General features: G+C 32.5%; 1 protein-coding gene across 6 annotated transcripts in view; it reads left to right on the top strand.

Annotated features, from left to right (window-relative positions):
* Positions 1-27,523, top strand: part of TMTC3 (transmembrane O-mannosyltransferase targeting cadherins 3) — an 87,995-nt gene extending 60,472 nt beyond the window's left edge. For all 6 annotated transcript variants that reach the window (XM_027593668.2, XM_027593666.2, XM_027593667.2 and 3 more), the window contains 8 exons: positions 4,544-4,796; positions 9,252-9,400; positions 11,237-11,357; positions 13,388-13,499; positions 17,745-17,848; positions 19,477-19,646; positions 21,259-21,485; positions 23,356-27,523. In XM_027593668.2, coding sequence (XP_027449469.1) covers positions 4,544-4,796; positions 9,252-9,400; positions 11,237-11,357; positions 13,388-13,499; positions 17,745-17,848; positions 19,477-19,646; positions 21,259-21,485; positions 23,356-24,170 — 1,951 coding nt within the window. In that variant the 3' untranslated portion in view covers positions 24,171-27,523. The remainder of the gene's footprint in view (positions 1-4,543; positions 4,797-9,251; positions 9,401-11,236; positions 11,358-13,387; positions 13,500-17,744; positions 17,849-19,476; positions 19,647-21,258; positions 21,486-23,355) is intronic.
* Positions 27,524-27,924: the final 401 nt, after the last annotated feature.

Genomic DNA, 27,924 nt, shown 5'->3' with positions numbered 1-27,924 from the left:
TTTAACATTTCTTGACGTGTAGGTCTGCTGGTGCTGAATTGTTTTAGCTTTTATATATAAAAATATCTTTATCTTTGTTTTTGAAAAATATTTTGAATTCTGAGTGTAGAATTCCACATTGTTGTGCATTCAGCACTCTAATAATGTTGCTCTACTATTTTCTAGCTTGCAGTTTTCACTGAGATATCCTCTGTCATCTTTGTTTTTGTGCTTCTGTGTGTAGTGTGTCTTTTTCTGTATGTCTACTTGTATTATTTTCTCTTTGTCATTGTTTCTTTATTTTTTTTAAATTGAGACATAATTGATATATAATACTATTAGTTTTAGGTATACAGTGTAATGATTTGATACATGTATATTGAGAAATGATTATCACTAATAAGTATTTAACGTCCATCCATCACCACACGTAATTACAAAAAAATCTTGTGATGAGAACTTTTAAGATCTATTTTCTTTGGAATTTTCAAATATACAATACAGTATCATTAATTCTAGTCACCTGCTGCATATTACTACCCTAGGACATATTTATCTTATAACAAAATTTGGGTGAAAGTGGTAAATGATACAAACTTCCAGTCACTGTTCTTTTATCTTCATGTGGCTTCTGCTTAGGTTAATTGAGCTTAGGATCTGTAGGTTTTACTTTATGTAAATTTTGGAAATTTTTTATCTATTACTTGAAATGTTTTTCTATTATCTTCTCCTTTTCTGGGACCCCAGTTACATGTATATTAAGCCTTTTGAAGTTGTCAGACTAATGCTCTTTCTATTCCTCTCCAAAAACTATTTCCCTGTTTTCGTTTTGGATACTTTCTTCTGCAATATATTCAAGTTCACTAATCTTTTTTCTGCAATGTCTAATCTGCCCTTAATTTTTTTCTAGTTCTTTTTTATTTCAGATATTGTTTCCATTTCTAGAAATTCTGTTTAAGCCTTTTTATGTTTCCTGTCCCTACATGTTCTAGTGCTTTAATTTCCTCATCTACTAATTTTATTGTATGTGTCATTTCTTAGTTTAGATTGAATAATTTTTCTTCTCATGGATTATATGTTTCTACTTCATATGCCAGGCAATTTTTTAATAGTTGTCATATATGTGCATTTTACTTTAATATATTACTATAAATATTTTAGAGCTTTGTTCTGGGAGGTATTTAAGTTATTTGAGAAATGTTTCATCTTCTAGCCATGCTTCTAATCTTTGATGAATGAGACCACAGCAGCATTTACAATAGGGCTAATTTTCTTCTGCTACTGACACAAGACCCTTCTGACTACTATATCTGATAGACTGATTTATGAGGATTTTCCTTCTGGCTACTGAGGAACTATTCCTACCTCTGTATGGTATTTGAGAATTTTTATCTAATTCTTTTGAGAGGTACTTTCCTAACTGCATTATTTTTCCTAGTGCTGCTATAACAGATTACCAGAACTGGATAGCTTAAAGCAGCAGAAATTTATTCTGTCAGTGCTGGAGGCCAGAAGTCGAAAATCAAGGGTTGGGCACAGTTGGTTCCTTCTGAAGACTCTCAAGAAGAATCTGTTCCATGCTTCTTTCCTAGTTTCTAGAGGTTGCTAGCAGTCTTTGGCATTCCCTCTTTCTTGTGTGTTTCTCTGTATTCTCTCTTTGTTTAAGAACACCGGTCATTAGATTTAGGGCTCACCCCAATCCAGTATGACCTAATCCTAGCTTAACTATTTACACTGGCAAAGAAATAGGTTTCCAAATAATGTCACGGTCTGAGGTTCTGGGTAGATATGAATGTTTGAGACACATGGTTCAACCCACTAAACTGACCTTGTGTATTTCCTCACATACATATGCTGAACAGTTCTCATCAGTACTAAAAACTGGAGAGAGACCCTCTAGAGATAGTTCTGTTTCTCAGCAGCTTTCTTCTCTCTGGTATTCTGCCCACTGACTCTGGCCCCCTGGGTTTCTAGGGCTCCCAGTTCTGTCTTTGCAACCTAAGGATGGTACTAGGCTCCACTAGGTTCCCCCTCACTGCTCCACAGACTAAAATCTGTGTCTAGGTATTGAACTTTCTAGATAGGGTTTCCCTTATTTGTTTTTCTTCCCTCAGGTATCATTGTCCTTCTTTGCCTGATGCTCAGTGTGTTAAGAAAAGTCTTATAATATCTTGCCCAGTTCTTTGCATTTAAAGCTAGAAGCAAAAGTTGCTGAATTTAACAATCTGCATCTTTTTTTCCTGCTCTGAAATTTAGCATTTTTCCATTTCACCTTACTCAGCTAAAATTTAAAATGAAATTTATATTAGTTCCTTATTCAATTATATTAAAGTATCTGGCATTAAATACAAGAATTTCTTTTTTTTTTAACAAAAGGCCAAAATGTTGTTCGTGTGCTGTCCAGGATAGTGCATAGCTGGCCCTGGTTAGAATAAAATTTTATTCAGATAATTCTCTTACCTTAAACATTTTCTTTGTATCATTTTCCATATAATTATTCTTTTCAGTAGCATTTTTTTCTTTAAAGAATACTTTCTAATTTCATGAATTTTTACTTCCGAGTCTAGCCATGCTAAACTGAACAACTCATTTATTTTTTTTTTTAAGATTTTATTTATTTGAGAGAGAATGAGAAAAAGAGAGAGCATGAGGGGGGGGAGGGTCAGAGGGAGAAGCAGACTCCCTGCCGAGCAGGGAGCCCAATGTGGGACTTGATCCCAGGACTCCAGGATCATGACCTGAGCCAAAGGCAGTCGCTTAACCATCTGAGCCACCCAGGCACCCCTGAACAACTCATTTAAGTAGTAAGATATGTGAAATAGATTGAATTGTAAATATATACTTTATAGTTCCCTCTTCACCCTCAGTTTCAGTGTTATTGTTTTTATTATTCCTTTTAGAGAATTTCCATTGACTCTTTTTCATCTCCAGTTCTATAGTGTGAAAATGTGGTTTATAGGTAGAAATGTGTTTGTTTTGTGTATGTATTTGTGGATGGCTGTATGGAATACGTTACATCTAAATGATGTATTTTCCAAATAGAAGCATTTAAAAATATGTGTATATATACATTTTCTTCTATTACATTTCCCTATGAAGTTGACTATAATATTGTTTGACTTGCTTTGACATGTGTTCTTTCTCTATAGTACAGTTATTAAATTAGCTATTGTAAATAAACCATTATAAAAAATGAACCCTGAATAGTGGATTATAGGAAAAAAGCTTTGTATTCACTTCTGTTGGTTATTTGAGAATTCAAGTCCTGACTCAAGATTTATTATTTTTCATACATGTAGATATTCAAATATGAAGGTTTTTAAGATATTATTTGTTCAAATAGTATTTACTTTTTCTCAGCCATTTGAATTTTTAAGAAGACCAAGTCAAACAAATGTTAGGGGTTGATTTTTCTTAACTCATTTATTTTAAAATGAGAAATTGGGTTTTTAAAGGACTATATATTAACATAGCCAATAAAATTTTGAATGTAGCCTAAAAAAAATTTGAAGCTATTCATTTGAAATATACTTTAAAAAATGCTTTGACTATGATTTGCCTTAGTTTGCAGGAAACAGACTAAATTAATGAAATGTACATGTAATATATCATGGCCTGGACAAATATAAATTACAATATAAGTTTATATTAGTATGTATGAGGAGAAAAAGTAGAACACAAAATGTTACATAGGCCTATACAGTTACTATTCTATACTGGAAATTTGGTTTTCACCTTCCTAAAAGTCTAAGCAAAAAGGAAAAATCATAGTTGATACAGTTTTCTCTGTCTGCAACAAAAGAAAAATATAGTAATTCTTTCTAGGAAGCATAATTTTTATTAGCATTTAGTGCCTTTTGAAAGAAGCCATCTTATGCAGAAAAAACATTGGTTAGTGTTCTCAGAAACTCATACATCACATACAGCAATGACACTTTTAAAACTTTTCTTTTTAGTTTTAACCAGGAAGTTATACTTCTGCAGAGTATCATAATATTATAGTGACTTGTCTGATTTATTCTAATAATAAACTAGAAATAGGTAACCTAGTTGCCCTTTAAACAGTTTTTCATAGTTTGTCTCAACCTAGACGTTTCTTAAAGTTTAGACAGTTTGAACTCTAGTGAGGACTAAATACCTCTAGTGAGGTATTAGTAAAAAAATATTTTGTCTTTCTGATAGCAGGAGGGGAAGAATGAAGGGGAGTAAGTCGGAGGGGGAGACGAACCATGAGAGACGATGGACTCTGAAAAATAAACTGAGGGTTCTAGAGGGGAGGTGGGTGGGGGGATGGGTTAGCCTGGTGATGGGTATTAAAGAGGGCACATTCTGCGTGGAGCACTGGGTGTTATGCACAAACAATGAATCATGGAACCTTACATCAAAAACTAATGATGTAATGTATGGTGATTAACATAATAAAAAAAATAAAATAAAATATTTTGTCTTTTTAATGAGATTATGTGTAAAATATTGCTTTTATTGTTCAGCGTTTTATTTATATGTTATATATTTTGTGTTTACAAGGTGCTTTAAATAACTTTTTTTTTCATTCTTTATACAGGTTTGATAACCCAGCTGCTGTAAGCCCAACTCCTACAAGGCAGCTAACTTTTAACTATCTCCTTCCTTTGAACGCTTGGCTTCTATTAAATCCTTCAGAACTCTGCTGTGATTGGACCATGGGAACAATACCACTTATAGAGTCATTTCTAGATATTCGAAATCTTGCCACATTTACTTTCTTTTGCTTTTTGGGGGCGTTGGGAGTATTCAGTCTTAGATACCCCGGTGATTCCTCCAAGACTGTTTTAATGGTAAGAAATTCCCTTAATTTCTCAGATGATGTAACATTCAGTTCATTTGGACACTGCCTTTAACTTGTCAAAGCATCTTCTTAGAAACAGCGTCTTTTTTTTGTTCAACATCAGCCTAATTTATTAACTTATTTTAGGCTATCCTAAAATTATATATCAGAATTCCATGTGCAGGCATAATTTGACATTCAGCATGTAAAGTAAAAACTGGTCATGAATTTCTTTGATTTAGTAGGAACTCTGAAACCATGAAGCATGCCTTTGGCATCATTTTCTTCTATTTCTTTACCCAAGTAGATTATACACTTTGAGGAAATAGATCATTGTTTTCTTGACACAGAGAAGAGTGTCCTGTAAGATGGGCAGCTAGAAATATATAGCTCTTTAGTTCTCATTAGCAGGATTTTCATTACTCCCCAAGTTATTTTTTACTTTGTTCAGAGAACTATGATTATTTACACAGTCTTGTTGTTTTTCTGAGGTGTATTTCTTTGTAATTTTCTTACTCTGCTGTCACTTCTTACTTGTAGCGGTTTTATTGTCTCTTCCTTTAAATTACTGAAGGCAGTAATAATCTTTAACATTTTCTTGAGCATTTGCTATATGCCAGAAAGTGTTTTTAATACTTTACAAATATTTCATATTGGCTGTAGTCACTAGGTTCATTTATTCAGTAAAAAGTTTTTCTTGTAGCCTATGTACCAGGCAGCCTTTTAGGCACTGAGGATATGATAAAAAGAAATACAAGGCCCCAATTACCAGGGCACTGGCATTTTGGAAAACTTTGAAGCTAATCTCTGAGATGTAGAGAAGATTGAAAAAATATAGTTTGAAGGAAAGATCATATTTACTATTTTTTAATCTGTTGAGTTTGAATAGCACTTGGTGCCTAGAGTTCAGAGGAGAGTCCTAAGCTTTACATAAAAATTTGATGGATTGGCAGAGAGATAGTAATTGAAACCAGGATGAGAATAAGAAGGTCTGTGGAGAGGTTATATATACAGCAGCCTTTCTCAACTGGGGTTTTGTGACTTTTCTCAAAGATGGTAACCAGCTATTACCATTCCAAATACATAGAATAGAAGATAATTCATACACATAATGAATGCCTTAGAGTATTTGGTCTTAATTCTCCCTCAGAAAATAGTTGAAGGGGCTAGCTAGATAAAGTGAAAAGAGAAAAAACCTACAACTAGGTCTTGAAAAACAGTAGAGGAGAATAAAGCTAAATAGGAGATAGACCAAGTGGATGGAAAGGTAGGTGAGTATTTCAAGAAAGATGGAATGGTTATCCCTAACAGATGCTGTTAGGCAGAAAAGTGAGATCAGTCATATTTGACCTATTTTAGGTGTATTAGTTACTTAATGAAATTTATTTCTGTGGAGAGATTCGATTAGATGAGGATATGAAGATTGGTAGTATAGATAACCTGAGGGGTAACTCAACTTTGAATATTTCGAAGGAGGAGACAAGCTTGAATTTATTACCACCTAAGTAAGAGAAGACTATGCCAGCTTGAAGCATAACAGACTGCTGATCTCATGTAGAGCTTGGAGGAAGCATAAAGATCTAGAATTAGTGGACCTTCAGAGGTAGAAGAATCACTTTCATTGAAGTACTCAGTTGGCTGACTTTTAGAAGCAAGGGATATCACTAATGGATTGACTTGCAAAAACCTCGTTGATTTGAAATGTTGATTGATTCAGTGGGATTAAAACCAGCTACTTACTACCTTGGCTGTAAAAGTGTTTTCCTAAGAATGTGGGAACTTGTTTTATACCTAAAGGACATAATGAATAGGTGAGGTAACTTAAAGATGTGTTGTCAAAGGAGATGTTAAATTTGGGGAGACAAGAGCATATTTGAATATGGATAGGAACGATACCCTTGATTAGAAAGTGGTCGAGTAAATGAAGGGATGGTTAATTGTGAGATTTGTGAGGAGCAGGGGCAATGTAGACTTCAGGTTTGGCCTGAGAAAAATGGAGACACACACGTTTTATGGTACAGAAAGGACGGAAATGACATCAATGTAGATGTTGGTAGTTTTAGTAGCAGGGAATTGAAGGAATTCTTGTTTTATGGCTTTAGTTTTCTCTGTAAGTTTGGAAGTGTGATCACCTGCTGAAAGTGACATGAATCAAAAGTTTGAGAAAAGTGAACTTAGAAATTCTGAGGAGTTTTAAAGATCAATTTGAAATTGATAATCATGAATTTACGATGATACTAATCTATTTTGCTTTGAGACTGTCTCTAGTAGTACTTTGCTGTTCATGTAAATACAAAGCAGATACGTGGTAGAATACATCCAAAGCTGAGGTTCTGCTAAAAGAAAGGAAAACTAAGGAACGGTGGGTGAATGTAAACTTTTGGCATATAAAATAATGATTTCTATAATATAAGCTGAATAAAAATAGGATGGTGCCAATGAAATAAGCAGAGATTTATATAAGTTTTATTTTATGTATATCAAAAGGAACAGTTATGGTCTTAGGTATAACTTCTTTAAGATAGTCCGAAACATGTTATGTTATATGGTGATGTTTTGTGAAGATCTCTGGAAGGGATAAGTAGAGCAAGGGAGTACCTGCTAAGTACCAGATACTGTGTTAAACACTTATTAAATAAAATGTCATATGTATCCTGACAATATCATGTAAGTAGTTATTAATCCCAATTTATAAAGAAACACAAATTGGCAAGATGGTTGATTAGTTTACCTTATGTTACATAGGAAGTAAGAAATTAAACTGATTTGTTCCAAACTCTTAACTGGCACCTTTCCTTTTAAAGAGAGTTTTGTATCACTGAAGAAGGAACTTATGGTAGCCATAGTTAGCTAGGTGGGCATAAATTAATAGAGTGTATTAGAACTTTTGAGTAAATTAATCATTAGAGACATTCCTTTATCCAAGAACCAGTAGATTTTTTGTGTATGTAGTTTATGCATCAGTCCATCATACATCATTGAATGAATTTAATAACACTTTTAATTATTTCAAATAAAATTGCTTTAGAGCAGCCATGAATTAATAAAAAATATGTTTGCCTGTTTGGTTTTAGAAAAGGACTACAGGAATGCCTGGGTGGCTCAGTCGGTTAAGCATCTGACTCTTGGTTTTGGCTCAGGTCATAATCTCACAGGTCATGAGGTCAAGCCAAGTGGGGTCTCTGCTCAATGGGGGAGTCTGCTTGAAGATTCTCTCTCTGCCCCTCCCTAACTCTCTCTCTCTCTCTCTCTCTGAAATGAAATAAATCTTTAAAAAAATAAAAGGAAAGGACTACATATTTAGGAATATCTCTGTTTCACAGCTAGCCGGTTATTTTTATCAAGCACTCCTGGGAAATGGAAAATTAATTATGTATTCTTAATGTTTTACCTTTTTGATCAAAAAGAAAACATTAAAATTTCAGATATATAAATTAGTCTGATACTTAGTAGTTCAGTAGTGTTTTTCTTTAGATTCTTTATTTCTTCATTACAAGTCATTAATTTATCATATATGGTGAAAGTGTGTTTTTCAATGTGTATACATCTTTACATCTGTATTTTACTAATAAAGTATAATTAAGAGAAAACAATCTTTCATACTGTTAAAAGACTCTCAAACTTCTGAAGCTGAAGGAACAACTTGCATAGTTATTCATTTGGGTACTGTAAAACAAATCAGGGTAAGAAAATATGGAAGCAGATGCCCATAGAAACAGTTGTCCTAATAACAACCAACTTATTTCCTTTCACAAGTTATTTGTGCTAGTTGTTTGTATCCTGCCTTTTTAATGGCTTTATAGTCTGTAAACCATATGCTATCTCATTTTCAAAATGACAAAAATAATCTAAGCATTTTTATGATTTATTTCAATGTACAGTGTTAGAATTTTAGAAATTCTTATAGAATAAAAGACTACTGTTTAAAGGGGGCAGTTTTATTTTTATACTTATGCTAAGCCTCTATTAAATGTATATGACTCATCAGAGTATTATGCAAAAGAATGCTGGAGTACAGATGTAGTAGTCTACTATCTTGTCTAAAGGATGATATGAATACTTAAAATAATAAAAATATAAAAACTGGCATGATTGGCTGTTTTGTCCCCCATTACAGTTTTGTTAAAATCTGTTAACATCTCTGTCAGTGTATTTTTACCACACAAACATAAGTTGTATGTATAAAAATTAATAGTCTTATTTTAGATATATTTTGAAAAAATATTTAATTGGATAGCCCTAATTAGAAGTCCTAGTTTGATCTCACCTTGGTGACATACATCCTGATGTTGGTTGTTACCGTCCCTAAGTTGCCATCTTTATGTTTAAATTAGTATTATTTATAGTATTATTAAAAACGGTCCACCAATACATTATTCAAATTAAATGATAAAATATTTGGGTTTAACTTTTGAGTGTCCGTATATTTTTTTAACTTATTAAAATATCTTATTTTTCTTTATAGGCACTTTGTTTGATGGCATTACCATTTATTCCTGCATCGAACCTTTTTTTCCCAGTTGGATTTGTTGTTGCCGAGCGAGTATTGTATGTTCCTAGCATGGGGTTCTGTATTTTGGTAGCCCATGGATGGCAGAAAATATCAAACAAAAGGTGAATTAAAATGTTAGTTCATTTAATGCTTACTGACTATAGAATTAAGCATGATGCATTTAAGTATTTAAAATGTTTAGTTCAGTTATATAAGTCCTACTTTTATACCTTTTTTATTTTTCATCTTGATCGTCTCCTCATTTTTCTGTAATTCAGGTTAGGAAAATTCCATAGCACCCACTTCATTCTATGTTCTTATTATTATCAATATAATTTTATTGTACAGCCTGCAACGTAACAAACTTTGAGTCAGACCCAAATGAAAACAAGGATATTGTTGAGACTAGAGTTAGAAATGACCATTGCCACTTCGATATGCAATGAGCTAAGATATAGTCTTCTTACTTGAGTCATATTGCGTTAATATATATAAATGCATATAGTAAGCAATTTATAATTTCTTGATTATCATCACTATCTGCATCATAACCACCATGTCCTAGTTGCCTTAAACTAACAATTTAGGAACAGAATAGTCACACTGTATATATGCAAGAAATGGCCACTGACTGCTTTCTCACTTTCCAGTCATCCTTCGACCCATAGCATTCTGACTTGTCTCTACATCATTGCCTCCTAGTAGCTAAATCCAGTCAGTGCTTGTATTTCAAATTTATTTCCCTGGTGTCTGTAAAAAGTCTCTTTCCTAATTCTCTTCCATGTCTGCTCATTGCTGCTCAGTCCCATCTCAGAGTCTTCTTGCTATACTTGCTCTTTAAATATTTTTTATTTGCCAGAGTTTTACTCAGCCATTTTTCTCACACTGCATATTCTCCCTGGATGATCTCATTCATGTCTACAATTTTCACTAACATCTACCAGGCCTTTTCTCTTAACTTCTACCCATATATCCAATTTTAATCAGTACCAATTTTTGAGTGTTTACCATATGCCAAGAGCCAATGTAGACCCTTTAGATTTGTTTTATTTAATCTAATATTCCTTAACTCTTTTGTGCACATTTGAAAATTAAAGCTTACTTAAATCAGGTTACCTCGAGATCACACAGCTAGTAAACAGTAGAATTTTGATTCAGATTTATATCTGACTGCTTCCAGTGTCCATGCTTTTTTTCCTTTCCTTTCCTTTTTCCTTTCCTTTCCTTAGGCTCCATGGTCCATGTTCTTTCTGATCCAGTGGATCTCTCAAAGAATCCAGTGGATCTCTCAAAATGAAAGAAGTTGAACTGGGTTACTAAGACAAAAACATAGACTCAGAGAACATTAGTACTAAATGAGACCATAGGGATAATTGAAGTATAACCTTCTTATAGATGAGGAATTGAGTCCCAAATAATTAGCCTAAAGCTGTATAAGTAATTTGTATCTATTTCATAAAGAGTTTTACTATGACTTGTAATAAATAATTCTAGCTTTAAAATATGAAATTATTCTAAGAATGTCATGATAACCTGTGGTATAGATGCAATCTGTAAGCCACCTTTTTTTTTAATATAGCCAATGACAAGATTGACCCTTGATAAACACAAAAATATTCAAATTTTAAGTAAAGGCCCCAAAAAGGAAAAGTCACAGTTAAAAATTGGTTTGTCAGCTTTTTGCCATTATATGTAAACAGAGTTTTTGAAATAGAGGCAAATATTGGAATTTAATATCATTAAAGACTGAAGTAGAAGGTAGTATGCATATTTAATTTTTTTGGTGGTGTTCCCTTTGAAGTTAGACGATTATTAGAACAATCCTCATTCCTTAAAATAAACTCAAAAGATGATATTAGGGGTATTTAGCATACTTTTTACCTCTATTCTAAAAGATAAAATGCTTCTGGTGATGTAGACAATGGTTTTTTTTGTTTTGCTTTTTTTCTCTTAAACAGTGTATTAAAAAAGTTATCCTGGGTTTGTCTGTCTATGGTGATATTCACTCATGCCTTAAAAACACTCCACAGAAATTGGGATTGGGAGTCTGAATATACATTGTTTATGTCAGCCTTGAAGGTAAAGTATGATCCAGAATGACAGGAAAGTATGTTATTAATGATTTCTTATAGTCATGTCTAAGATGTTTTCACATTTAATTAGACATTTTACTGTCAATTTTAAGTACTTCTCCAAAAGATTAGTAAAAATGATTTTTCTTTTAGTAATATATACCATAACCAGTGCTTTGAATTATATTTAATTGGTATGTCTGTGGCATATATGAATAATTCTCTAAATGCTATACGGTTGTTAGACGCTCAAATGATAATAAAATGTTTAAATAAGAATACTATATATAGTTCATAGTTCTGAAGGCAAACTTTTGTTTTATAACCTTTTAACGTCTCTAAAATCAAAATAAATCTTACAGTGAGAGGCATCTTACAATTCTGTAGAATTGTAATTTTGTTTTGTTTTGTTTTAGGTAAGTTCTATTCTGAAGGCTTTTTTGTTTTCTTAATGGTGAGTCTTAGAATTGATGGCATCTTAGAATCAATGAAATAAAATACATAACAAAAAATGGCATCCTACTATGTGGAAGATAACCAAGGTTACAATACTGTAGGAAAGATAGGAACAGGCAGAAAGTAGTAATAAAGCATTTCTATCAAATGGACAACATATAGGAATAATGTCTTTTTAAAAATCATAAATTTGGTTTCTGTATGTTATAAGCAATGATTTTTTTTCAGGTGCTTCTCTTTACAACTCTAAATTCTTAACTTCCTTTAGGCTATTTCTGTACTCCCCATTGCTTAGCTTTATTGGAATACTGCCTCATTCCAGTAGTCTTATGTGACTTTTTGACTTGCATCAACTTAAGATCACATGACTATCTTTTTGTCTCATTCAGTAACTCCACTCCCTCTAGCTCAGAAGTCTGTAAACAAAAGAGACCTCATTACTATTCTTCTTAATCTGCAGTCCTGGAATACCAATGGAGCCCCCTAATTTTCAAGAATTTTGCTTATATTTATTCCTAGAACAATCTCAAAACCACAGCCCCACTCGTTGAGGCTAGTTCCTTGGCCAGGTACCATCCTGTCCCTGCAGGAATATCATGTCCATCTGTGAACTCTTAAAGCACAGATTAATTTAGAACTTTAATCCCAGGTTTCCCATTACCATAATGGACTACATAAATAGCTTTATAACAAGCCTAAAAATAAGCAATCAGAGAAATGTTAAACATATTCTCATGTTCAGATGCCTTTTCTCCCAAAAGAATACAGATCATAGAGCAGGAGTTTTCAAACAGCACGATGAAGTTTTTTTGTTTGTTTTGTTTTGTTTTGTTTTAGGTAAGTTCTATGCCCAGTGTGAGGCTTGAACTCATGACCCCGAGTTCAAGAGTTGCATACTCTACTGACTAAGCCAGCCAAGCACCCCATGATGCTTTGATCAAATAAAATTTTTAGTAAAATTCTAATAAATCAAATAGATGAAATCAGATTGCTGTGGTTTTAGTATGTTTATGTAAAAGGGAGGAGAGTAAATTTGGTGAAACACTTCATTTGGCTCCTTTCTCATCTCCAGGGATACCTGTGTGGAACACTCCATTCCTAATAATACACCAAACAAATATCTTTGTTAATTGGAGGTATATATACAAATTTTTCTTTTCTGAGAGAAAATCTGAATTATTTTTTCAAGTTTTATTGAGATATAATTGACATATAACTTTGTATTAGTATAAGGTGTACAACATAATGATATCTGTATATATTACAAAACAGTTACAGTAAGTTAACTTCTATCACCTCACATAGGTACAATTTTTTTCTTTTAATGAGAATTTCGAAGATCTCTCTTAGCAACTTTCAAATATACATTACAGTGTTGTTAACTATAGTCACCATGCTGTACATTATATTCACAGAACTTATTTGTTTTATAACTGAAAGCTTGTGTCTTTGAGCACCTCACCCATTCATGGATTCCTCTGTGGAACACTCCATTCCTTATGATAGACCAAATAAATAACTGTTAATTGGAGTTGTATTTTTTAATTGTAATTAATTTCTATCTATGCTTATGTATTGAAGGTAAATAAAAATAATGCCAAATTATGGAATAATGTGGGTCATGCTCTGGAAAATGAAAAGAACTTTGAGAGAGCTTTGAAATACTTCTTACAGGCTACCCATGTTCAGCCAGGTAAGCATTATTAATTAATAAAACTATTTGAATAGCTTCTTTTTAAAAACTTGATTATATTTGGGGATAATGAGGTAGAGTTTTTCATTTCAAACTTCATTCCAGGTGATATGAATACTATAGTGTTTGATGATGCTTGTTTTGAATTAGATTATATATTAGAACTACTTAGACATTTAAGGAATTTTTTTTTTTTTTAACAGCAGAATTGGGTGGTACTCATAAGCACTTTTGGTGGAATGATAGATGCAAAAGCCTGATAGGAGTGTGTTCAGGAGAGTGGGGGAAGAATAATTGGAGACAGTTGGTATTTAAAACTCTTAAAGAGTGTCAATAGGAAGTGGTGGTATTGGTGGGAATGGAGTCAAGAGAAGGTAAGTAGGATGATAGGGATTTTTTGTTTTCAGTTTTAAGGTGGGAAAAACAAAGCATATGTGCAGCTAATCCACTGAGGCTGGGAAAAGTGATAATTCAAGATGGGGAGACAAATTACTGGATCATTGTCCTTAAATAGATGAGAAGAGATAAATAGAATTTGGTGCACAAGGACGTCATTCAGTCATAGAATAGTTAACGTATAGTAACAAGGAAGGCAAAGTACATAGATGTGGATATAGGCAATCGAATAGATCACCTGGAGGAAGTTTCTGAAAATTGCCTTCTGTTTTGCTTCTGTTTTCTCATTGAAATAGAAAGAGTCATCAGAGAGTGAGGGAAGGGGTCAAAGTTCTGGAGATCTAAGAACAGGAGAGGGTGTGAGGTAGCTAACTAGGACAGTGCTTCACAAACTTGAATGTGCCCGTGAATCACACGGAAATGTTATAATGCATGTTCTGATGGATAGAGGTTTAGAATAGAACCTGAAGTTCAGCATTTCTGAGTTCCCAAGTGATGCTTAGCCCATGGATCACACTTTTGGAAACAAGATATAGGAAAGTGTGTAGACTAGGAAAATGTAAAATTGCCAAGCAGTTTTAACACCATACTTGAGGTTAGGAATACTTTATTTAAATTTAAACTAGTTTATGTACGTACATGCTTTTCTCTTATTACTTTACAGCTGAAATGGCCCAGGCAAGGAGAATTCCATTAAACAGGATTAGGGCTTTTTAAAATGTGTTATTACTAAACAAGAAACAGATAAGGGAATGATTATAATGGATGAAGAATCTAAGTTAAGAAGGGAGGTGAGGCAGGGTTATAGGATCAGTGATTTTAGATCTGAAGAATTGTTGGTATCTGAGTAGGATCTAGCTAGAGCATCAGTATTTTTCAAGAGGAATACTATTGGCATTTTGAGTGTATAGAAATGTATTTCAGGATATGTCCCAAACATGGTCCCCATCCACCAAATGCCATCATTACTTTCCATTCAGAATGATGACCAAAAGGTACTCCCCCACCCCTCAACACACACGCATCCCACACCCCGGTCACATTTCTAAATATCCTCAGAGGAGTGGGGAGTGGCAAGCAATACCCACTATCTGTCTATTAGATATGAACTGTGGTCATTGAACTAACTAGTTAAAGGAAGATGGAGGTGAAAATCATTGGAAGAAAGGATATCAAAGGCCAAGTATTAGAAAATTTGTCTTTGTGGATTTTGAAATCACTAAGAATTATGAGAACCATGAAGAGCCAGGAACTTAGACTCAGAGAATAGTGACTGCAGTAAAGGATAGTCAATTATAATAGAGTTTAATGACCTGAAATTCAGAGACTAGTGATTTTAAGAAGGAGCAAGAGTTGTCTGGAAGTGTTAAAGATCACCAAGGACAGCTACTCTTCCTCCAGGCCCAGTGTTGCAAAGAATAAGAAAAAGAACACGGTCATGACTTGGATGAGCTACATGTAAAAAACCACATCCCCAAGGCGAAGCCAAATTTCAGTTAGAGAAAGGTGAAGAGAAAGTTGTAGAAATAAAACGGATTTCAGTTTTATCTTCCCTAGCTCTTTATGTCGTTAGTTTTTTTTGAAGTATAGAGTACATATCCTTGGCTTCCTCACCTCTTTGCCTTTGTTCATGTTCTTCCTTGAGCCTAGAATTCCTCCCTTCTCCCTTGCCATCTACCTTTTATCATAGCCTATCCATCTTTTACAACCTATCTCACGTGGCTTCTCTTTAATAACCTTGCTATCTCTCCAATTAGAAGCAAATATTATTAATCTTTAAAAACTCTTACAAGTTCTATATCTTTCCTATGAAATTTATAACTTTCTGTTTAATACTGTATTGGATTTATTTGAATATTTATCAAAAATATGTATTTAAGGGGCACCTGAGTGGCTCAATCAGTTAAGCATCTGCTTTCAGCTCAGGTCATGATCCCAGGGTCCTGGGATTGAGCCCCGCGTCGGGCTCCCTGCTTGGCAGGAAGCCTGCTTCTCCCTCTCCCTCTGCTGCTCCCCCTGCTTGTGTTCTCTCTCGCAAATAAATTTTAAGAACCTGATTCCAGTGGGTATTAATTTGCCTTGTCTTTCATCCAAATAGATAACCTCTTTCTTTTCTAAGATTTGTTGGGGCTGATATCAGTGACATTTTAAATACTTCGCTGATAATTTTATCTAAACTTCCAATTTCTTTGTTCTTTCCTTAGGTTAAATTTCTTACTTTATAATTAATTTTTTCAGGTTCTTAGTTTTATTTCAGTAGCTTTCTGATCTCTATAATAAATGGTAAAGATTTATCTGATGTTAAAAAAAACTGAGCTATGTAAGAGCAAAGACTACTCTTTTTCTACACACTTGGTAATACAGTGAACTTCAGCCTTGGCTCTACATCAGAACTGCCTTTGAAACTTTTTAAAAACACTTATGCAGGTCCTGTTTCTAAGGATTCTATTTTGCTAGAGCTAGGTGGCGCTAAGGTTATCTGAATTTTTAAAATTTGTAAGTATCCAGATTTGCAGCTAAGATTGGGAATGGTTTGCCCAAGCAATTTTTTTTCCTTTTTTTTTTTCCTTGACCTCTTCTGAAACACCATGAGACTCAGCAATACGTCAACAAAAACTCAACAAATCAAAAATCAAAAAATCAGTAACAACAAAAAAAATCAACCCTTTCTTCCCAAGCTTGTCTCTGAATTCTCTAACCAAACCTGTACTGCATGTGACAGTTTCTGTTCAGTGCACACAATTACCAGCCTGAAATATAATGCAGCAAGATCTTAGGACTGTTACTCTCCTCCTAGGGCAATGCCTAAGATATATATGCTTGGCTCCTATGTGTCCTAGGATTTGCAGGCAGAGAATTATTCCACAGTTGGCAAAATCATTGGTGTCACAGGCAGGTAGTAATTGTCTCTTCTCTGTTAGAGATTCATGTATGTTCAGTAAAATTTGTCTGATTTAAGATCTACCATCTTTCTGTCTTTATTCCAAACCTTTGAAATAGTTACTAGGAAATGTGTCCTAAAAGTAGTGTGCAATGAATCCGAATACTAACATCTTTCTTATTTAAATAGTGTATTTTTCTGTCCCTGAAAAAATTTGCTGAGAATTTGATTCTCCATATCAGAAAATTACACAGAAGTTTCAGACATACTGATAGTAACACAACCTTTTTAAAAGGTTTAAAAAACATAAAGGTTTAAAAAAAAAAGCATAAATAGGTAGGAATTTATCATTTAAGAGAGATGGGCTGCTGCATCTTAAGTAATACTGGAGAATCCTGGTATTATAGTTGCATTCCATCCACATTCACAAAAATTTTAAATAAAATCACAGGTTTTTTTTACAGTCTCTTTGCCTGTGTCCCACCATGGTGCATATTTGTTAGTTACAACACTGGAAATACTTCTAGGAATCATGATGCTCTTTTTCGCTTGTAGATCTTTTCACTTTTAGAGTTGAGCCATACTTTTTGAGTGAATTCCAGAGTTATGCAATCAAGGAAATGGAAGCAAGCCATAGTATAGTATAGTAAATCTAGTGAAGAGAAATAATACAAATTTCTTTATTATCTCTATATCTCTTGTCAGGTCTTAGCCTTTCAAGGATCCATTCAAATAGTTTTTTTCCTGTCATATGTGTATATTCTGTCCTTACAGTATTAAATAATTTTGTAGTGTAGCATTGATCATAAATTATAATAAATTGTGTTTAAAAGAACTTTAAAGAGGATGCAGGATCTGTTGACTGCTTTTGCATTTTTTTGCCTAGTGGTTTTGTTGCTAGAAACATGTAGTTTATATTGAATACTATTTAGTATATTTGCCAACAAATGATTTTTTTTTAATTTTAGATGATATTGGTGCCCACATGAATGTAGGAAGAACTTACAAAAATTTAAATAGAACCAAAGAAGCTGAAGAATCTTACATGATGGCTAAGTCACTGATGCCCCAAGTAAGTTGTCATAATTTATTATTGTGTTATATCCACTGTATGTCCACACTGAATAGAATTACCTAGATGGAAAATCCTTATCTTTAATTTGTTGACATAAAAATAAAATATCCAATAAACCATTTATTACTACAAGGGTTTTTTTTTAAGTTTTTATTTAAGTTCCAGTTAACACTGTAATATTTAGTTTCAGGTGTATAATATAGTGATTCAGCACTTAAATACAAGTGCACTTCTTAATCCCCAGTGCCTGTTTCACCCATCTCTCCCCCCATCAGGCCTCCCCTCTGGTAGCCATTTGTTCTCTATATTTAAGAGTCTGTTTCTTGGTTGGTCTTTCTTTTTTTTTTCCCCTTTGCTAATTTGTTTTGTTTCTTAAATTCCACATATGAGTGAGATCATATGGTATTCGTCTTTCTCTGACTTACTTCACTTAGCATAATACTACAAGTTTTATAAAGGATTACATTTACTTTTCTAACTCAAAAAAATTTTCTGTAGAGTATGTTTAAAAAGTTTTATAAAGTTATGAATTTTAGATATCCTTGATTAGAAGTTATCAGTGAATTAAATGACCTTAAAAAGAATTTTATATATGTACATTAAGCACTAAATTCAGCATTATTCCTCTCAAAAGATAAATGAATAAAACAAAGTAATAAAATGAATGGATACATCTCTGTTGCTGTATGGTGTTCAGTTGTTACAATGACACAAGCACAAGATTCATTGGATATTACAGTATAATGGCTTCTCGGCCTTTTGGCTAAGATCAAGTGATATTACAGTATAGCCTGGAAGTTGGAAAGCCAGATCCTGGCCTTGACCAGCTATGCTTCATCAGAAAAGATAGTTTACCCTGCACTACAGTTTTCTCCATGGTAGTATATCTTAATATTATATTAATAATAATGATAATATTAAAATGAGTGGATGTAGTTTGATAAATGTTTTAAAGACAAAGTTGGACCACATGATATCTTAAGCACTATTTCAGTCATAAGATTCTAAAGTTAAATTGTGTTCAATATAAAATTTATCAGACACAGTTTATTATTTTCACTGAAAATTTGGGTCTATGTATATTTTATAACCTTTGCTTAACCTGAATAATCAGTTAATAAGAGCATTTTATTTCCTAACTCTACCAGACAAGTGAGGCTTTAGTATAACTCTGAGTAAAATTAACCACCCTATTGTCACAACCAGGAAATATTTTGCTGACAGCATGGAAGTTGACATGGTGTAACAAATACACTAGACTGAAGGGAAGGAGACCTGAGTTCTTTCTCTTCTGGGTCTGATGCAAATATATTAACAGACCTTAGCCTCAAGAGTTTAGATTTATAGGACTTTATAAAATGATTCAAATAAATAAAATCTAACAATATTCTGTTGAGCTAGCATGAATGAAAAATATATCCTTTAATGCCACAAAGTATTAATTATTTTATTTACATTTTGTAAATACTGTAGGTGCTTTCACATTTTTATGACTTAATTTTAATTTGGCAATAAAACTAGTACCATAACCTTTATATGTCATGTATATTTTAAGTAAGCCACTAGGAATACTTATTTTTTATTTTATTTGGTACTGAAATATCAAATTATGTTCTTCTGAACAGATTATTCCTGGTAAAAAATATGCAGCCAGAATTGCCCCTAACCACCTAAATGTTTATATTAATCTGGCCAATCTTATTCGAGCAAATGAGTCCCGCCTGGAAGAAGCAGATCAGCTGTACCGACAAGCAATAAGCATGAGACCTGACTTCAAGCAGGCTTATATTAGCAGGTATTGTAGTTCTCTTTAAACTGTCATAGAAAATTAAAGCTGCATCTGCATGTACATTTTGACTATCTGAACTAAATTGGCTTTTTTTTCTTTTAATAATCTTAGCAACCAAGAATATAGAAACATAGCCTAGTTTAGACTTAATGATCAAATTTAATTGATATAATTTGAAATTGGCAACAGTCTGTAACATGTAGTGGTAAACTTAGGTTTTATACGAAAGAAAGGGTAGAAACTCCTTTTTAGTTTCATCTGCTTCTTATGGTCACATTAATTTTTACTTAAAACACCTGAAACCTACATTTTATGATAATTACTTCTAATATCCAACTCTCAAGAGCTTTCTGACAATTGACTGGTTATTTTTGCTTTTTACCAAAAAGAAACTTTTTAGTTGTCAGTAAAAAAAAAACTTTTGGCATCACATGTTAGAACTTAATATATTATTTTCCCATGTAAGGATTATCATTTGTATTATACTTGAGGAAAATTATATGTTAAACTTCATGTTGTAGCCTGGCCAAAAACGTAATCATAATTTATAATATTGCTCCTGTGGGGAAAATGCATTCAGAAATCAGTAAGTTTTTGAGATAAAATCTGTTCATAAGTTGGAGGCTGTCTTTGTTCAGCCTTATCCGGTAGTTGTTGAAATTAGCTAAGTTTAGTGGGGTTGCATATGTAAATAAAACCTGTGATGTGTTAATCTATGAAGAATTATTCAGTAATCTGCATTTAAAAAAAGCATTTTGGACAAACACATTCCAGAAGTTGCTTTAATTGAGAATATAGTAGTTCATTTGATTTCATTCCTATGCTAATACTTAAGGAGATAATAGGATCATAATAAAAGTAACTCTCCTATCACTAATCAAATTGATTTGCACATGACTTTTTTAAGCTTTCTAACAGGAAATAGAAGCATATTAGAGATTTGTAAAATGGTTTTTAAACTGTGATCCTCAGTTCCAGATGTGTTCCTAATAGCTTTCTGCTGGTCACACAAGTACCCTCCAACCCTTACCCAATCAGCTTTTTAAATTCTTTTTTTGTTGTTGTTTTGGGGAATTTTTTGTTTTGTTTTAATGACTGGCCATTTTGTAAAAATACATTGTAGAAGAGTGAATTTATGTAAGAAAAGGCAAAATTTTCAAATGTTCTGCTCTTTATAAATGAGACTTAAAACATAGATTTGCATACTGGAATTTCCCCATCACCACTGTATTTATATTCATTCTTCAAATGCTACTTGATCTCCTGAAAAATTGCTCCCATTCTTTTAATGTCATTTTTCTGATGTAGTCTGCCTTCTTTCAAGATGTACATAAAGAATATATTTTCTCTATCCCCCTTTATTGGATGCCTCCTCATATCTTACCCTTTAAAGGTCTTTCTCTAATAAATATTTGAAAACATAACCAAATTTGCTAAACTAATGAGTTCAGGTTTGAGGACATATTCAGATAGTTATTTTTGAGAGAAAACTTTAAAAGCTTGGGTTAAAAGGAAAGAAAGCTGTGAGTATGTGGAAAAGCTTAAAACTTGTGAAAAATAATGTCTACAAATTGACATGGTAATGTGAGTAAAGCTTGTGTTTGATTTTTTTCCACAGAGGAGAATTGCTTTTAAAAATGAATAAACCTCTCAAAGCAAAAGAAGCATATCTTAAAGCACTAGAGCTGGACAGAAATAATGCAGATCTTTGGTACAACTTGGCAATTGTTCATATTGAACTTAAAGAACCAAATGAAGCCCTAAAAAATTTTAATCATGCTTTAGAACTAAATCCAAAGCATAAACTAGCATTATTCAATTCTGCTATATTAATGCAGGAATCAGGTATGTTTTCTCAAAATGTTTCTATATTTAAACATATTGTTTGAAATATAATAAAATCTGAACTTACATTACCTGAGGCAAATGTTTTATGAGTGGATAGTTTGTATCAAAATTGTACATAAATTATTTCTAAGAATATTTAAAATACTTGAAGTATGATTTTCAAGTAATATGCTCTAACATAATTGTTAGTTCTTTGGGGATATGTTAAGACTATTTTTCAGGTAGTCTATTAAGCAGTGCCTTTTTAATGTATTTTGTCATTTTATATACAGAAATAATCTCTTACATATATATATTACACCATATCCAAATAATCAGAACTTGCAAAATTTTTTATATAATTATTTCTGGGGAGACAAGAGCATTATATGTTTTAGGAAAAAAATGTATTTTCTCTTGATTTGTATGACCAAGTGCTTTTGGTATCATTTTATATCTAGTTTTATTTTCTGAGATATTATTGTAATTTCCTGTAATTTAACAAAACTAAATTATTCATGACAATAAATTAGGATCTTTGATGTATGGGTATTTTAGTACCGCAACAGAGGGTGATACATATAATTTATAATCTTAATTTTTAGTTTGGAAAAAAATCTACATTTACATTTTGTAGTTAAATCTTAGATACTTTTCAAAACATTTTACAAAAAAAAAATCATAAAATCATAGTATTTGAGTTAAAGAGGGTATTTGAGTTTACTTTTGCCAGTCTTCTATTTGTATATTAAGGATCAAATAGATCTAATAACTACACCAAATTTCACGTAGCTAGTTTAGTAAATAGTTAAAGAAGGTAAGAACTTAAGCCAACTGATATATTTTATAATTTTTTTTATTCATCTTATTGTCAAAAGAATAGGAGATCTTTATGGCTGGTATTCAAAACCTAAATTTAGAGAAAGGCTAATATTTTTGTAAAGTTAGCTAACCTTGGTGATCATGAAAAATGCCCATTTTTCAACACAAGATTGTACCCTAAGGTTTGTAGTTGTGGAACTTGAGTGTTTTTGTATTTATTTGCAATAGAAATTATCTCAAATATTTGTTTCTTGAATCCTAATTTATATTTAAATATATAAGCTTTATGTTTAATGGTATTTTTTTTTACCTTTGAAAGTCCTAAAAAATTTGAAGTAATATATAAGAAAATCTGATTTTGTAAGACTGAAGCATTTTGTTTACCCAATAATAGTTACTATTTCCTGAGTTTTTTTACATATGTCTCGTGTAATTCTTAGAAAATTCATCAGGCTGGGGCCCCTGAGTGGCTCAGTCGTTAAGTGTCTGCCTTCCGCTCAGGTAATGATCCCAGGGTCCTGGGATCGAGCCCCACAATCGGGCTCTCCCTGTTTGCGTACACATACGTTCACTCTCTCTTTCTCTCTCTCTCAGCAAATAAATAAAATCTTAAAAAAAAAAAAAAGAAAAAAGAAAATACAGCAGACTAATCCAGAGAAGTTAAATGGTTTGTTTAATGCGTAAAGTCAGTGTTAACAGAATCAAGATTGAATACATGTCATTGTAGGCAAATCCAGTGCCTGTTCCTCTTAATTGCATAATCTTCCTCTACTCCCAGTTTGATTCTAAACTATAAAGAGATATTTTGCCCCTTCAGGTTTTTGAGGCACTCTTGCTGTCTTAAAGGAAAGGAAATGAGCTATCATTTCAGTGTTTCAAGCACACTGTCTTTCCTGTGAAAACTGAGTTTTTTGCTTTCTACTTTTTGATTTAGGTACAGAGATTAGTTGTTTTGATGCTTTTTCTAATCTAACTAGATAAATACTGAAAGTGGCTTTTGTTCCTCAGACTTAATTCATTTGTTAACAATATGTGTTTTTTTTCTTTTAAAAAAAATTATTCTTAGGTGAGGTTAAACTCAGACCAGAAGCTAGAAAACGACTTCTAAGCTATATAAATGAAGAGCCACAAGATGCTAATGGTTATTTCAATCTGGGAATGCTTGCCATGGATGACAAAAAGGACAGTGAAGCAGAGATGTGGATGAAGAAAGCCATAAAATTACAAGCCGATTTCAGAAGTGCTTTGTTTAATCTGGCTCTCCTGTATTCTCAGACAGCAAAGGAATTAATGGCTTTGCCAATTTTGGAAGAGTTACTCAGACACTATCCTGATCATATCAAGGGTCTTATTTTAAAGGGAGACATTCTGATGAATCAAAAGAAAGATATACTTGGAGCAAAAAAATGTTTTGAAAAGATTTTGGAGATGGATCCAAGTAATGTGCAAGGAAAACACAATCTTTGTGTTGTTTATTTTGAAGAGAAGGACTTACTAAAAGCTGAAAGATGCCTGGTTGAAACATTGGCATTAGCACCACATGAAGAATATATTCAACGCCATTTGAATATAGTCAGGGATAAAATTTCCTCATCTGGTTTTGCAGAACAGCCAGTATCCCCAGCTGGTAAAACTTCAGGTGTAGAAGGAGACAAAATTCCAAATGAAAATGTAAAAGAAGTAAGAAGTGAACCTAGACCTACACAGATCATAAAACCAAGTGATAATAAAAGTCAGTCTAAATCCAACAAACTATTAGGAAAAAATACAGACAAAGAGACCCCCCACAAAACAACAAAGGAAATCAAAGAAATTGAGAAGAAGAGAGTTGCTGCTTTAAAAAGACTAGAAGAGATTGAACGTATTTTAAATGGTGAATAGCATTATTTATCATGTCACAATGTCCTCAAAGAAGTTCAGTCTATCTTATGTGATTGCTTATTCTGGGAGCTTTGAAAAATAGCAAGTATACACGTAACAGTCTGTCATGAGCTGCCTCTACATAGGATCAAAATGCGATTTTCATTAAAGACCTATCTTACCCCAGGGTATGTATTGTATAAGATATGGCAGTTTTCTGAGTTTTGGTGATTATGGCAGAAATATTAAATTACAGTTTGCAAATTTATATCTTTTATACGGAAGGAAGATTTCTTCTGCAGAGTAATCTTGACTACTCTTAATTAAAAATAATCTGAAGCCTGAATGATAGTCCCTTGTGGGCAAATTCAACATATGCTGGTTTATTCTATGGATTTGCATATTAGTTGACTTCATTACTTTCTGTTGGAATCTGATTATGGATTGAAAACACTTATGAACACATTCTTTTTTCTTTGGTAATTTCAGTTTAACCAAGGGACTTTGCACCACAAAAGAATACTGGCTTCCTTTATGTTGTATTCTTTTGTTGATTTTTAGAAGGAAAGCCAGATGAAACTTTTTAAAATAAGTCCTATGACATGTTAGCTTAAGAATGTATTTTCATAATTGTGTGCTTTGTCCTTAACTTTACTCTGAAATGCAGTTTTTAATCAGGTAAAGTTTTAAGTATAAATATACATATACACACATGCACATTTCTAATGGTGCTCATATATATTGTATTTGTATTTTTTTACATACTGAGAGTTTCACAGCATGAACCACATAATCATGACTATCTTTGAATTTTTACTCCCCAAACTATTCATGTTTATTAGGATCTTAGTCATACTGAAAAAGTCCCAGTAACTATAACTTTAAACCTTTGAGTTAAAACATAGTTTCTCTTTCATCTTAGCGTTATTTCGCTAGTGTTATTTGAATTTTAGTTGTTCCAGAAACACACCTTAATCATTCTTAGATACCTTAAGCAACTAAATTGAGTTCTGTTTAACTGAAGGCAAAACCATATGACAAAGTTTATTTTTAAACACTAAGTTCTTGTTATCTTCCTATGGTGTATATTTTTATTAAATATTTATTTTGACTACTGAGCTTTCATAAAAATTTTAAAGCTGTTTAAACTCCATCAACTGTGGAAAACAAATTGCTGTTGCATTTTCCTATATATGCACATATTACAATTTAACCAAAATTTCATCATTTTGGCCTGCTCTCCAGCTATAAAAGGTAATTAGCCTTGTATAGGATTAATAGTTAGTTGGTTTTAGCAAATTTAAACCTGAAAACTAAGTTGAAGGGTAGACATAAACTTACTAATTTATCTCTGATTTTTTTTTTGAGTTAAAATACACTTCAGATGAGTTTTATAATACCTGATAAGTTGGTTTTAATTTAAAATGTTAAAGCTAAAGCTATCATCCTGGGTTAGTAACTAATTTCTAATTATGTAGAATTTCAAAAACTGTATTTCTGTTCCTTTGAGATAACTAATTTCTAATTATGTATATTTGAAAAATCATATTACTGTAAGTTTTTATAAAGAAATATTTTATAAATAGGTCACAAGGAAACACGGTCTACATTAAAGACCCACTCGTACTAGGTTCCCTGAGGTTGTGCCATAAATTATTTTTTAGGCAATTTAAATCAAGCACTGACACCAATCATAGTTCATTTTTGATTTAGAGATTCTGTTCAGCATTAAAGTAATATCCAGTTTCAGTTTTTAAATTATGGCTTTGTGACTCCAGATATAAGATGGAGAATACCTCATATACTGTGACTTGAAAAACGAAATCTATGTTAATCTTATATTCTGTCCACATATCTTGAGAAAAAGTTTCTGAGTTTGATCTCTTCTGTTATAGTATCAAGTGAAGGTAAGTCAGAAAAGTAGAAGGGAATCTTTCGTGACAGCAGATCATAATAAGCTTTGAGTATCATTTTAATAAAATTATGTAGCTATTCAAAAGATAAAAAATATATTATCCAATGATTTTTATAGAAAAAAGAATTCCTTATTTGCACTTAGAACAATGCCTATCATGTAGGAAGTGCTCATATTTGAATTTTAAATAATTTATTTAAATCAAATCCAGCCTGATTAGTAATTTTTCCAAATTAATGTTCCTCAATGACCTCAATTCATATTAGAATCATCTGGAGGACTCTTTAATACCGACCCCAACCCACAACAATTTAATCCGAATTTCTTAGGAAGGGAGCCATGCGTTCATTTTCTTAAAGTTCTCAGAGTGATTCTAATTTGTAGTCAGGGTTAATGATCACTGCTCTAAATTAGTTCAAGGAAATCCTCTTATCTCTTCTGTACTAACTTTTTAAATTAGTATCATAAACCAGTAAGTTTTGATGTTTTAATGAATATGCTCTTCTGATAACTAGTATTTATTTTATCTTAAGTACCATCAAGCTTGTTTATGTGAAATTGATTATTCTCTTTAAACTCATAGTAGAAATTTTATTCAAGCTGTTCAAATGAAAAAAGGTAATAGATTTTTCCCTCCTCTTTGGAACTGCCTTTTTGGGGAAATGGATGGTAGGGACATTTTAACCCAGCTCACCAACCTACAGTTCACAGTTCTGAGCATCTGTATGTTTGGAAAAGAAAGCGTATCATAGCTTTGTGTGCTGGTAAAGGGATGTAGTTTTAGTTCTCACTGTTTACAAAAGAATCTATTCCCTAGGAGTTCTGGGAAAGCTTTGACAATCCCCAAGGGGCAATTATATTACTTTTTCACTACTTCTCAGAAGGAAGAATTAAGTTTTTCTCTTACTGCTCCTATATGTATTTCATTATTAACATTCAGAATTGGGAATTTTATCTTGTAATTATCCCAGTAAGTAATTTCATGAAGCTAATGACTCAGAGGATAAAACAATTATGTTTGCAATTTTGTGTTTACTTTTATGTAAATATTTAGTATGTGAATTACACAATTCTAATAAAACCTCATGCCTTTTCATTACATCTAATTTGAACTCTCAACTTCATGTTACAGAATACTTCTTTGAAGATGCTTTAATGAAAACTATTATGAAAATATATAGATTTGTATGTCAGTTTCTACTTCAGAAATCCATATATTTGTCATATTTATTTTTTAAAAAACCTAATTGTTTGCATGACTAAATGGTATTTAAAATGAACCCCCCAAAATATCTGGTACCTTTGTCCAAAATTTTGTCTGTTAGGAGCTGTCAGCCATCCATGTTAAGGGTTTATAAGAAAATAGTTTAAAATTATATGCATTTTATATTACTGTCATGTCTGTGTGTACCATATTTCTAAATATTCAGTATAAAATTGATACTTTTTAAAACCTTCACCTGAATTGCCTTTTAGTGTTCAAATGAAAAGTAAAATAGTGTGTCAGGAGATTTCCTCCTCCTTAAAGGCAGAAGAGCTGGTGGGTAGTTTCATTAGCAATGATCTGAGAAAGGCATGTGTTAAATTAGTTCCAGCAGTGATACATTTTCAATCCTTAAGTGACGGAAACTAAAGAAAATGAGACAAATTAAATTCAAACATGGAATTTTATACACATAAGTAGAAGTCACTGTAGTGAAATAATTAGGAGTCTAAGTTATGGGTCTCTCTGGATTCAAATCCTTGTTCCACCCTTACTAGTGTAACTTAGGGGAATTGTTTAACCTATAATTCCTTGGCGTGTGTGTGTGTATATATACACACATACACACAGTTGTATATGTATATAATATATATTGT

Source organism: Zalophus californianus, chromosome 9, assembly GCF_009762305.2.
Source record: "Zalophus californianus isolate mZalCal1 chromosome 9, mZalCal1.pri.v2, whole genome shotgun sequence".
Taxonomy (NCBI): Eukaryota; Metazoa; Chordata; class Mammalia; order Carnivora; family Otariidae; genus Zalophus; species Zalophus californianus.
Note: the sequence above shows the minus strand (reverse complement) of the source record. Positions and strands in the feature narration are given on the sequence as shown.